We start from the raw sequence: 14,234 nt of genomic DNA on the forward strand, positions 1-14,234 counted from the left end.
GAATGGAAATTTTCATCTCAGGCATGTTGGCACCAGAGTCTCAGTAAAACACAGCAATAGAGCACGCATTCTAAGAACGACATTGCAACATAAGGCACTGAAAAGCCGTCTTATCCTTATGGCTCTGCGCTGAAATATTTGACTCTGGTGGCCTCTTATATTTACACCGCCTGTTGACTCTCATGATGGGCATCCTCCTATTTGAAACTGGCCCCCCATCTACAACACATCATCCCAATGGTGGAAGAAGGGAGAATAACGTCTCATGCTGACCACCCCGCTATATGAACCTGGGCCCCCGTCTTAGCTCCCAGGAGTCCTAGATTGTGTTTTTTTCTTTTCATTTTTTTGGGTAGCACCCCAGTCCCGCTTGAGTGAGCCGAGCAAGCAGGCCTGGCCTTGATGATCTTACCGTATTTAGTTGAAGAGGGATAACACCTATTATAGGATTACTATTTGATAAATTGCACCTTTAGTTACCGAATTTGCACGTTCACATCAATACATTAGTAGATGATTGCAGGAATTTGACATAGTAATTGAGTAGCTGCTTAAGGCCTTTTCTTATAAAACCCGATAGAAACACTTTATATTAGCACATCACATTATCTACCAGTTGCATAGGCAGCATGAGCGAAGAGCGCCTGCCCTTGAAACACACTGCATCTAGTTTTGCCTGGGCCATATTTGCAAAGTATTTTTAACATCCGATAGAAGCCTTTTATAATACACGTACTTCCTTGTTAGCTCCCCAGTCAGCCACACAACTGTATAATGTTAATCGAGGGGAGCCATTGCCCCCTTTTATAAGCCCGGCCTTTCCCAATGGCTCGTGAATTGCATATTTGTACGAGGAAGAGATGTAATTTTCTCCCGTTTTTAAATGTCTGTCATGCTAACTTCATTCCAGTTTAATAGTCTGGCTAGCCAATTGAATTAAAAGCCAAATTACCATAGCAAGCCAATACCTCTGCCGTAAAAGCAATAACATAGATTGTTGAAGTACCAGACATGTCCTATGAAATGATTTGATAAAACATATATAGTAGGCTGAAATTTTAAATGTTGAGCCAAAGCATGCTTCACTGCGATGCCTACAATTGTAATATCGGTCAGTCCAAGAACGGTGCATTTGTACGAGAAACAGATAGAACTTCTGTCAAATGCTTTTTAGGTCACCTTGGTTGCTAACCCGATATTCTGGTTAGTGCTGTTGGGTATACGACATAATATCTAAAATGTTAAGCAATTCGCTAGCCTGCTTAGAAATGAATTATTGAAATACTGCCAAATGGCTTACTATATATTATATATCACAAGTTAACTTGATCAATGCATAAGCTTAAATGCAATTTTAAATGCTGTGTTATGTTCTATGGTATGGCTTACCTTTGTAAACAAGAACGATACCCACCAGGAGAGCTGGTAAGTGGCAGCTCCCAGCTTCAGATCCATTGATTGAACGGTGGTGCAGCGAATTACTTCCTAGCAGATGAAAACCAGCGAATCCGCGGCATAGTTTGTCGAGCTATTGTATTCCGTCCTGAAGCAGCGTCCGCAGCGCGTCCCAACTCCTCACTGCCGAGCATTCTGCCTTCTGTACTGTTATTGAATAATCAATTGCAAAGCACTTATAAAGACATTCAGGGAGGCATTGACTAGAACATAGAGCGACAAAAAAGGACATATTTTCCCTAATCAATGGAGAGGGAGATTGCACACAAAGTGCCAGAACGAGCTCTATCTGTAACAAGCAAGAAAAAAACGAGAAGGCAGAAGCAAGCGGCAAGGAAAGCGACCGCTTTCACTTTCGCGATCGCTTCAAAAACAAAGAAGCCCACGAGTGGTGGGCGTGCCACAGCGAGCCATATGGTTTCAATTATCGCACCTGTGTCTGGGCACGATAATTGACCCATATGGCAGAAATGCGCGTAATAGACACCAATAGGCCATGGGTGGAGCAATGCACCCGCCTTTGGCCTATTGTGTGCTATCTTTAAAAAAAAACACGTAGGCAAAGGCCAATAGCAGGCCTCAAATGTAAAAATACACGCATGAGCGTGTACAATTCCATGGTCTGTTTTGGAACCCCGGACAAAAGGACTCTCGCTGTGCGAGCAGTGCCGCGCACTGCATCGCTAGGCGCGAGACATAAAAAGGAAAAGGAATTAGGGGACAAGGTGGAAAGATGTGATATCAAATTGCTAAAATGTAAGCCATAAAACCGATAGGGAAAGCTACCCTGGCGGCAACATATCTTCGACAGTAGTAAAGTAAACTTGTTAACTTTGGTGAATTGGAGAGTTCCCACTCTTCTGAACTCGGAAAAAAGAGGCAATGTAATTTGACGGGTGAGGGGAGGCAAAATGAATGTGTGGTGAAAGAGGTAAAGGAAAGGAAAATGCTAAGTGCTATTATGGAATGGAGAATATCATAATAATAATAATAAGTTTATTATGCATGATTAATAAAAACCTTTACACATACAAGACGAACAGATCCATAAAAAACGAATTTGAAAAAGGGCTAAAATACAGATTGAGACAGATTACAGACCATGAGAGCATTGGCATCTGGAGTGTAAAGTGCAAACAGTTACTGGAGGTAAATGCACGAAGCTGGTCGATACCCTCAGGACTATGACATTGTGCTGTAACGTTGGCCAGGTCACCGATGCTTTGGGTCAGGGGGCATTAAGGTGGTTAAAGTGCAGAAGGAGTGCCAAATAAAGTGCACAATGCAGTTTGCAGCAGCCAGTTGAATAAGTCTTTTAACAAGGATCATGATCAGTTGCGCCCAAAACATCATGCTTGGCACAATAAATAGCAGCCAGTTTGGTAAGAAATCTTTTATCAGTGTGGATGACCACTTTTGTTAATTTGTTTTCCACCCCCTAAAGTATTTGACAGTCCGGAATATTAGTTGTGGATCTACCAAGCTAAGACAAGTGATTACTGCTTGTCCGCAGGAGCAAAGGTCTTTTTGGTTCCCGATTGGTCGAAGCAAGACTCGGCGGAGGCTAAGAGTCCCTTTACCTAGGCACAGGATGATAATTATGTTCTCCTTTATGTGGCCACACAACCTGCAGCTGCCTGAGTTGTCCCTTCTTAGACATGGATGAGCATGCAGTATTGATGGTAGGAGGCCCAGTTAGTGTTTCAAGTATTTTACTTTAAGCACGCTATTGATGAGGTCTCCCAAATATTTTAGCAGCTTCAAGGTCTTATAACTCTTCAGGACCATCCAAGCATGCTGTCTTTTGGCTAATGTGGCTTTGTCCTTCAGGAGCATTTTTGTTTTTGCTGTTTTGTTTGCTACTTTTCTGAAGGAGTCGTACCTGGCAGAGGAGTTCTTTTAGACCAAACATGGAGATTATTGTATTGAGATATTATCTGGTGGGTGAATGTAATGTCTGTTATCTCTAGCCGTATGTTATAAACTATAGTGTTTTTATCAAAAGTTTTGAATTTGTAGTAGCAGATGGTGAAGGCCGCTTTTCTGGCTAGCACCATTTAACTAGGCCGATTTCCATTCTGGTCTATGCCAGAGATGTATGATTGGATAACTTAATTTTGCCTATAAATCCTCACTGTGGCTTGGTGAAGGGGCTCCCCGTCTCGCCCCCGCAGCACTTCCCACCCAGGCTAGGGTGGGGGTTACCTTTGCCTGGGCAACGTCCAATATGGGGGTGTACAAGGGCCCTTTTAGTTGTTTAAATACGGTCCTGAGTGCCATTGCCTGTGTGATCCCATTTCTATTTCCTCTTTGTGACATTGGAAATTTCCTTTACTGTCAAAAAGTAGGTCCAAATATTTGTAGTCTCTGGCTGTCATGAGTCTTGCGGCGTCGAGGAACAAACGGTCTTGCGATATGCCCCTTCTCATACTGGACATGGTATTTGTTTTCTTCATGCTTATTGCTATGCTATTTTTCCTCGAGTAGTCCAGGCTTATGTTCAACAGACCATGCGGATCAACCTTGGTTCTGCTAATCAGTATTAAGTTGTATGCCTAAAAAACAGAATAGATAATTGCTCCAATTTTTTGAGTGTGAGAATTGATCTGGTTTAGAGCCGGTGATAGATCGACAAGAAACAAGTTGAAACAAGGAGGTGCGAGGATACATCCCTGTATGAGTCCCTACATTGTGGGTATTGCCCTTGGCAAGTTGGTGCCATTTCCCAATTTTATTCTAACCCATGTGTTGTTGTGCAGGTTTTCAATTGCTTTTAAGAGTGGTAATTGAATATTCCAGTTGGATAGTTTGCGCTACAGCCTTTTCCGATCAACACAAATGCAGCTTTGGAGTCTATATTAGGGGAATATGGTAGGCCTTGTAAGAGCCAATTTTATGGCAGGACACAGAGGCGAGGATTAAGCTTGCTTCCTTTGCTTTTATTACAAAAATTAAGCTCCAGCAGCCATTTCCTAAGGCCATCTATGAACAAAAAACTCAATTTCGCATGAACCATAGGGAAAAGAGACAATAACAAGTCCACCAATCAGGCATCAGCCAGCTGTATAATGTCCTGTGAAGCCTCTCTAGCCTCCTCTTTCTTTGCTGCTCCAGCAGCACGTCAGATAAGTGTTTGATTGTTTACTTGGATTTACTGATTTTGCTATCTGATTGGGCACCGCAAGAGCTTTCAGGTTCTCTTGCGGTCGCCGATTAACTTTGTGATTGCTTAATTGCTGTTTGCTTGATCAGGGACGCCGCAGGGCTTTTAGCGCTCCTACGCGGCTCCCTTTGTTTATTCTGTGCTTCAAGCCGCGGGAGCCCCCAATGCTCCTACGTGGCTTAGTGTGGCTAGTGGCGCGGTGCAGTCTTCTGACCGGCAGGGGGCCAGCGCCTTTCAGGATGTGCGCTCTGCGCACCTCAACTCCCCGGCAGCCGGAGCACGTCAGATGCGTCAGTTTCTTCAGATTTGACAGCGCGAGCTCTCCGGCTGTGGTTTTGACTCGGGGGAAGTCTAATTTTAGCCTTGAGGCACTATGCTTTCAGTCTTGCAAGTCGGGTGCTTTAATTAGCTTGGCTCTGCTCGCATGAGGAGTTTGGCTGGTTTATTCAGGGTCCTGAGTGCGAACCAGCGCCTGAAGGGACAACACCCTATGGGGTAAGACCTATTCAGTTACCTTGAGACACCTCAGGTGCTATAAACCCAATTCATTAAGGGGGCAGTCCCACAGTGTTTGAAACTACTTTTACTGGTTCTTACCTATAATATACCCTCTGTGTCGGTGAGCTTTCAGTCCCACAGTGTTTTGAGACTACTATTTACTAGTACTTACCTGTAATTTCCCTCTTTGTTGGTGGGCTTTATTTGTCCCCTGGTGATTATGGAGTCCATGGACTACGATGAGTCTGGGGATTATTTGGAGGAGGAAGAGATTACTTACCTCCCTATTAACGACCAGTTCTGTGAGGTAATGGATGTTTCCATCCTCAAGGCTGTGTCGCAGGTGGTAGCCCCCCCGGAGAAGAAATTAGCGGCACTCCAGGCGCAGTGCCAGCAACCCCTCAAACCGAGGGAAGATGTCAGTGGGCTCCCGGCCCCGCTAACTCCAGGGCAGGTCTTAGCTCCACAGGTTGCCCCACCCCAGATCATGGACAAGTGCAAGTGCGCGGACGACACTGGATTCGTTCTAGATGCTTTTGCGTCCCTCAAAATGGCTTTCTTGGACACTCAACCCATCCCAGATCCCCAGACACCAGGCCCTTTGGGCCGGCTCCTCTGTCTCCACCATCATTGGACCAAGGGGAGGGGGTTGATTCCCCCAACACTTCTGACTGGGACGGTGATGGGTCTAGACCGTGGCGCCCGGTATCTGCACCTCAGGGGGAGTTGAACCCTTCCGGAGGCTCGGATCTCACGGCGTAGGGGGATTTGTTAAACCCAGATGACCTTTTGCATCCTAGATCTGCGCACTGGAGCCTACATGGCCAGTTGTCTCAGAAAACCCCTAGACAAAGAGGTTAGAGGGTGTCTTTGGAAGGGAAAGTGGCCGTCACTCCGGAAATCAACCCCAAGATGGTCACTTTCCTAGCCAAATTTGTCCGTGACCACAAAAAGGGCATTGACCGCTCCTGGCGTTCATGTCAGGATAAACTCCTGGATGTCGCCGGTCCTATGGCCAAAATCATGGATATTGCAGAGGACGCCAAGGCCTCAGGTTCCCTGATTTCCCCAGACGTTTTATATAATTGGGCCCAAAGAGCCATCATGTTTTTGGAGAACGCCAACTGTGCCATCTCTACTGAGAGGCGCAGGTCGTTACTCATTAAATTTGATCTGAAGTTGGGGGAGCTGTCCACTTTTGAAGCGGTAACAATTGCACAGGAAAACCTCTTTGGGGATCCTTTTATAAAGGAACTTTGGAAGTTTGTTACTTTGGAAGTTTGTTAACACGTACAATTCCCTTGACAAAGCACAATCCTTGATTAAGCGGATCTTTACCCCCTTTGTTTTTGCCGCAGCCGGTCGAGGAAGGTGGGGCTCATCCGGCCGTCCTTTCCAGATAGCCTCCAAAGGTGGAGATTCCAGACGTGGCCAGTGGCAAGACCCTGAGAAGTTTGGTAACTTCTACCAGACCAAATCTTACCCCAGTCACCACAGAATCAGAGGCGGCCACAGAGGCAGCCTGAACAAATCCCAAGGTAAGAGTTCAGGACTCGAAGGGGATTTTGATTGGGGGGCGTTTGGCCCATTTTCAAGCGAATTGGGCAAGCTTTCCTTAGATGCGTGGGTGCTCGAGACTGTGAGTGGTTTCCATATCGAATTCTCAGACCCATCCTCCTGCTCCCTTATTTCCACCCCCCCGACCAAAAGGTCTTGTGGAGTCAGGAAGTGGACAGTCTTTTGCAGAAGAGGGTGACAGTGAGGTCAGAGATCCACCCCAGGGGTTTGAAAGAAACCTGTTTGTAGTGGAAAAGAGGGATGGCAGACAACGTCCCATCATCAATCTGAAGGATTTCAATTCTTGGCTTTTCTATCGCCATTTCAAGATGGAGGGTATTCACCTCTTACGGGATCTTCTCCAACGTTCCGTTTGGATGGTCCGCCTGGACCTTAAAGATGGCTACCCAGCGGCTTCAATATTCCCTCCGCACAGGCGGTTCCTTCAGTTTGTTTGGGAGTTTCAGGTTTTCGAGTTTTCTTCCCTCCCATTCGGTCTTTCTTCCGCCTCTTGGTGCTTCACCAAGCTCATTTGGCCAGTGGTAGAACACTTGCGAGCTCGGGGTAAACGCCTCATCATTTACCTCGATGATATACTTCTCATGGGTCAGTGTCCGGTTCGACTGGCGTCACACTTGCAAATGACTGTGGACCTTTTGGAATCTCTGGGGTTCGTAATAAACTAGGAGAAGTCCGTTCTCACCCCATTACAGTCAATCGAGTTCCTGGGTTTCTTGGTAAAGTCAGTCGAGGCATCCCTCAGCCTTCCCCTGCGCAAACTGGCCAAGAAACACCATGGGTTACGGAGAACCATCTCCAAATCTCACATATCCCTCCATCATCTGGCGTGGATAGTGGGTCTTCATTCATCCTCCATACAAGCGATTTTTCCTGGCCGCCTCCATTACAGGGCCCTCCAGCGTTTGAAGATCGAACATCTCAGGAAGGGACTCTTGTACTCGCAGACAGTCCCGTTGTCCTCCGAAGCAGTCGAGGAGATGAACTGGTGGCCGGCCCACATTCAGGCATGGAGCGCAAGCGCAATTTTTGGCTCGCAACCCGACTTGGTGATCGAGTCAGTGACTGCGGATGGGGCGCGCGATGTGGAGAGTTCTCCTCTGCTGGAAAATGGCCCTCCACTGAACAGTCTCTGCACATAAATTGTCTGGAGCTTATGGCAGGGTTGTTCGCTATCCGATGCTGGACCAAAGAGAAGGTGAACTGCTAGGTTCTCCTCAAAATGGACAACGTGGCTGCAGTGCGCTACGTCAATCATCTCGGGGGGAAGGCGTTTTCAGATCTGGACCAGACCCAACCAAGTGGCAGATAGGCTGGAATCTCTCCAGTGGCGAGAGTGCAAATGGAAACTAAATCCTCAGGTCTTTTGGCTGATCCAGGACAGGTGGGGCCCTTTTTTCATGGATCTCTGCATCCCGGTTGGATTTCCAGCTTGACAGGTATTGCAGTTGGAAGCCGGACCCTCATGCGACAGCTATGGATGCCTTCCTCCAGGATTGGAGCAAGGAACGGTCCTACGCCTTTCCCTCGTTCGCAATGATCACAAGGCTAACTGCTCAAGTGCACAGGTAGGGCGCAGATGTAGTGGTGATCACACCAATTAGGAGATCTCAAGCTTGGTTTCCAGCGATGATGGAACTTTCTTGGGATTTTCCAATTCCTCTACCCCTGTTTCCCTATCTCCTCAGGGATCACCAGAGCAATCCTCACCCGATGGTTCTAGTGGGATCTCTCCACCTCATGGCCTGGAGGGTTACAGGAGTCGTTGGAAAGTCCTAGGCCTTCCAGCACAGGCTTCCTCCTTACTTGTGAAGGCCTGGGCAGACAATACCAATAAGCGGTATGGCTCCCCCTGGCCCGGATGGCTGGGTTGGTGTCTCCAACTCCAAATTGATCCCTTGGGGGCGGACATTGTCCAGGTGGTGAATTTTCTGGCAGCCCTGACATCCAAGGGTTTCTGGTATCGGTCCATTAACACATACAGGTCAGCGATCTCGGTGGGCCACCTCCCGATGGATGGACATGAAGTAGGGGATCACCCATGGGTCAGAAAACTGATGAAAGGTATCAGGCTCTCAGTTCCTCCAGAACCCAGATACACGTCCCTTTGGGACGTTAACAAGGTTCTTCTCCTCTTCCAATCTTGGCCCTCTAATCAATATATTTCCAGAAAACAACAAATATCGGCAAAGATGGCGATATTGCTGTGTTTGTTATCCTGTCGACGTGTTTCGGATGTCAGATCTCTGGACATAACAGGTAGAATCTTCACCCCGGAGGGGGTAAAATTTCACATTTCTCGTAGAACGAAGACTGGTTCTACACTGGTTTCCTACCCATCGTTGAGGCAGTCCTCTAAATTGTGTGTGGTTCCCACTATTAAGGCATATGAATGAATGACTGACAAACTCTGTCCTCATAGAGAAAATCGTTGATTGCTCTCACAAAGCCCTTTCGTCCCCTATGATTGCCAGATGGGTCAGGTGGTTCATGCAAGAAGCTGGAATTGACACCTCCAAATTTGGAGCCCACTCAGTGAGAGGGGCTATGGCTTCTAAAGCTTTCTGTCTTGGGGCTCGCCTAGAGGATATTCTCAAGGCAGTCGATTGGTCAAATGATTCCACCTTTAAGACCTTCTATTTTAAACCGGTTCCCTCTCTGGCAAGAGTTGTGTTGGGTAAGCTTTGAACTAGCCTAATCCTCACCTCCGTTTCCTGCCGTAGAATGAGATATTTCCTAGCTATCGTAAAGGAAAGTTTCCAATTCTATTAAGGACATAGAGGCGAGGATTAGCCCCCCCCCTCATCCCCCAGGAACTGTTTGCCTCAAAATGTTTTCTTCCCTCCCATTGCAAAGATGTGGTTTTGGTGAGGTTCATAGATACCAATGATTGGTACTCAGATCGGTGTATTTATGCTAAAGTATTCTTATAATACCAATTATGCTCCTTTTACTGTTTTCAATGCTCTGATATTGATTGTTTTGTACTCAATGATACATTGTCCGGTTCAGTGGCAATAACATGTCAATTTTGTCCCCATGGGAGGAATCCAATAAACAGGAATGATCATATTGGAGGACGACAGCAGTCGCAGGAAGAAAAAGGAGGCTAGATAGGCTTCACAGGACATTATACGGCTGGCTGATGCCTGATTGGTGGACTTGTTATTGTTTCTTTTCCCTATGGTTCATGGGAAATTTAGTTTTTTGTTCATAGTTGGCCTTAGGATCTAGCTGCTGGAGCTTAATTATTGTAATAAAAGCGAAGGAAGAAAAGTCTAATTCTCGCCCCTGTGTCCTTCATAGAATTGGAAACTTTCCTTTATGATAGCTAGGAAATGTCTCATTAGTAACAACAGTTCCATGACGTTAGTTAATGTTCCAATCTTTTTGTGAAACCGGTTTGGTTAACAGGTTTTATGGTCTTTGTGGTTGCTCAGTCCATCAGATGTTCCAGTAGTACACCAGCATAGTACTTTGCCTGGTTGTCGCTGAGGGCAACTAGCCTGTTGTTCTCTGGACTGGCTTGGTCTTTGAAGATTGGTGATATAATGGAGCATTTCCAGGGCGATGGAACTCCATTTTCTATAAGGGCATACTTAAATAGGGGGACCATGTGATTTGCCCATTGTGTTGCATCTTCTTTATAGATGACTGGCGAAATGCCGTTTGGGCCCGGGGCCCCTGCGACCATTATTGATCTGCCTTTGGATGGAATTAGCACAGATATTTGGTATATCCTTAAATAAATTATGGGAGTTTTCTACAACTTATTGTGCAATTGTTGTGCTGTCTTCAGGCTTGGCGGAGTTCTCCCTGACTAGGTTGGATAGTCGCTTTGAGTTAGAGTTCTCTGGGATACTGACACAGTCTGTATTGAAGTGAGTGAGTAGAAGGTAGGACCAGGTTTGCTCGGAGAGGTTGGAGACTAGCCAGCATTTCAAGGGTTTATGTTGTTTACCATTCTCCAGAATGAGTTTGAATTGTGATACTTAACATCCCAGATTAGTTTGGCCCAGAAAGCATTTCTGGCTTTGTTTCCTTCCTCCAAGTGTATGTCATTTTTGCTCTCTCTAGGTCTAGTATTAGAAATTAGTTATTAGGGACTTTTCTCACAGCCCTCAGGGCCTTGTTGACTTTAAATGTAAGTTTCTGACTGACCCACTGGGCGACAGTTGCAAGTGTTTGCACCTGCCCAGCATTTCCCCTGAACTACACTTACTCTGCCTCTATCGTGAGACCTTGTCTTAACCTCCTTACTACTCTTCCCTTGACTTGTGGGTGAGCAGTTTGAACTGGCAAATATGAGTTTCCATCTCATGCATCTGATGAAAGACAATCACTTCCGTATGCAATGTAATAGTTCTATGCGCTTTCCTTGGGACTGTAAAAACAAGCTTGCCCAAAATATGTTCTGTCTGTAAAGAAATAAAACGCAATTTATTTGATATTGAGAAATCGTGCAGTCTAAAAATACTGATAAAAAAGAATGCAACTATTACTAATTGATCCTGAAATTTGTGAGCGTGTGAGATAAAAACCAATCATTTCCGCATGCCATGTAGCTGTTGTGTGTGCATGTCAAAACGTCTTTGCAAAACAAAGAAAATGTTGTTGTTTGCAAACAAAAAAACACTATGGGGTATATGTACAAGAACTGCTGCTAACTAACGCTAACGCTAATTAGCGCCAGTTTTCTTAACAAGGCCTATCACCAAAAACTATCGCCCTGTTAGCGATATATTTACAATACGCCACTACATGGCGATAGTAACAGCTAGACACAGTGAAAATAGCCTCTAACACTAGCTCAAGGCGATAAACATTTTGATGTTAGTGAGAGAAAAGTGACGAAAGGCCCAATACCTGGAAAAAAACTCACGTTAGTCAGCCCAACGTAAGTTTTTTTGCCTCTAGAAGCAAAATTTGCCTATAAGTCCACCTCCAATTGAAAATAGAAAATAAAACCAATGGGATGCAGAACGGAGCATCCAGGGCCAAGTGCAGCACAGATCAACAACCCCCCAAAAAACCCCAATAGCCAGGATGACCAGCCAGAGTCCCTAGGGAAGGAGAAATGCAGATTCAGGGCTACAGTTATGAAACAAGGCGCATGTCTTGGAAAAACCAGTAATGCATGAATTGTCATAGCAACCTCCTTGCAACACCATGGCAGCCAAAACCTTGAAAGTGGGGACAGTCCCCGGGGCCCAGAGACCTCACTGGGCCTATGTCAGTGACCCAGAGTGGGAGGCAGACGTGCTGGGGAGTTGCTGGGCCGTGGTGGTAGACATTGAGGCATTGGAGATCACCCTTACCTGGTGGTGAAGTCTGGCAGGTCGCATGGAGAAACGTTGCTGACCTGTGTGAGAAGACCACCTGGCACACCTTGGAGCTGTGAATGGTAGATGCACCAATGTAGGGAGGTCTGCATTGCATACCAGGAGGCCCGGGGGCGAGTCGGGCTCAGGTTTAGCACCTGTGGGTGATGCACACCACGCCCTGAGCAATCCCTGCGGTGCAGCTGACCTACATCACCGAGGGCACCGCATAAGACTGGTGGGGGACCTTACTAACTGGCTCAAGTTGCTGGGATCGGCCATTGTTGACAGTGAGTGCCAGGGGCATCGGCTGGTTCTGGCCCAGGCCCTTGGGTACGTAGCTTAATCTGCCGTTAGTCACTGAGGAACACGGAATCTGTTCGCCACTGTTAGATCGGAAGAGGCAACTGGGTGGTGCTGCCTTTCCTTGCCCTCTGTTAGTATGCCTTTGTGTGCACTAGGGACTAACCCTTAGTGGACTTCCTCTTCCCACAGTGCTGCACCGTCTGGTTGCTGCTGCTGCTGTCCCCATCTGCTGCTGCTGGTTCCTCTGACCCAGAGGTCAAATGTTTGAGAACCCTCTTCCACCCCCCGGCTCCTGCCTTCGCATCATCCCCAGTGGTTCAGTTATAGGGCTTCACTGCTCTGCAGCTTGACTGCCCTCCAGCCCCTCTTTTCTGCTGTTCCTATTAATCTTTCTACTCTTCTTCATTGCTTTTCTACCTTCGTCTTTTTTTATTTTTGCTTTGTTTGGCTTTGTTTTTCCTGTGCTTTTTTTACAGTTACTTTTTCCCTATCATCTCCCTCGTTGCCACAGCATCCCCCACATCCCCGCTCCCTCCAGTGTCCTTTCCCGTGTTTCTCACTTCCCAGCTTCCCAGCCCCCCTACAGCACTACCTAATGGCAGATGTTGTGTGGCCATGCACATCAGGCATGCCACTGGTGCGCCGAAGGCAAGCCTGTTTGCGTCTGTCTGTCCCTGCACCGCGCCCAGCACCAGGGACCCTGACTCTAGGACACTCCACCACTACGACGCCAGCACCCTCCTTGACCTCCACCCTGGACGCCATGCCGTCAGCCTTCTAGCATCACAGAAGAATACCTTTGCACCCAGTGCCTGCCAAAAGTGCAAACGCACCTCCTGCCACATCAGCACACTAGCGCCTCTTGCCGGCCAGCCGACCAACAGCACACCTGACCGGCTCAACTGCATAATCCTCACCGTGCGGTCCCTCCACAAATACACCACAGAAATCTGCAACCTCCTTGACGCCACCTCTTCAGACATCGCCTTCTTCACGTAAACCTGGACCAACCTCTCCTCCGGACAAATATCGTCATCGCCATCCCCGACGGCTACAAAATCACCCACAAGGATCACCCCGACCATCCAGGAGGAAGCATTGCCATCATCTACAAGGGCACACTCTGACTGACCATGCACTCTAATGACCCAACGGCAAGAATGGAACACCTCCACTACCAGATCCGGACCAACACCACCCTCCGCGGCACCCTCGTCTACAGGCACCCTGGTTCATGAACCCCCATTCACTGATGCCATTGTAAACCTCATCGCACCCCAGTCTCCCCCATCCACTGACTACATCCTACTTGGTGACCTCAAGTTCCACCTGGACAACCCCAGTGATCAGAACACCACCCCCCTCCTGGTGAACCTCGCCAACACCACGCCTTCACTACGCCCACCATACACCACTGCCATCATCACCCCCCCTTGCAGCTGGATCAAGGCCACCGAAGAACTTCTCGTCAACTCCACAGTACCACCACTCCGCCAACACTTACAGATGCCAACATCGAGGCGCGCAACCTCCACACATGGATCTCCAACTGCCCCGACACCCTGGTACCCTTCAAGAAAAGATCAGGCAAACAACACTTCAAGAAGGCCAACTGGTTCACTCCTGCCCTCCAATAGTCCAGAAGCACCTGCAGACGTCTCGAGTAGAGAGGGAGCCACAACATCAATCAACTCCGCAACACAGTCACCCTTGCACCATGGTGCAAGGGTGCCTGTGTTGGCACGTGGCAACGTGGCAGCCATTGTGCATCATCGTAGGGAAAAAAAGACAGGTAGGCTTAATCCTGAGCTGATTCTAGAAGTTTAAGTCCACTGGTGCGTTATTTTCTTGAGGTACTTGCAGTGTGAATCTTGCACCACATTGCGCCGTATTTACAAAGTGACGCATCTAAGCAC

The 14,234-nt window shown here is 47.3% G+C and overlaps 1 protein-coding gene across 1 annotated transcript in view; it reads left to right on the forward strand.

The window, feature by feature from the left end:
- Window positions 1-8,167: 8,167 nt before the first annotated feature.
- Window positions 8,168-14,234, forward strand: part of LOC146812815 (alpha-2-macroglobulin-like protein 1) — an 820,867-nt gene continuing 814,800 nt past the window's right edge. Inside the window, exon 1 of the mRNA XM_085615206.1 lies at window positions 8,168-8,259. Coding sequence (XP_085471332.1) covers window positions 8,168-8,259 — 92 coding nt within the window. The remainder of the gene's footprint in view (window positions 8,260-14,234) is intronic.

The sequence above is a fragment of the Triturus cristatus genome, chromosome 7 (assembly GCF_964204655.1).
Source record: "Triturus cristatus chromosome 7, aTriCri1.1, whole genome shotgun sequence".
In the NCBI taxonomy this organism is placed as follows: Eukaryota; Metazoa; Chordata; class Amphibia; order Caudata; family Salamandridae; genus Triturus; species Triturus cristatus.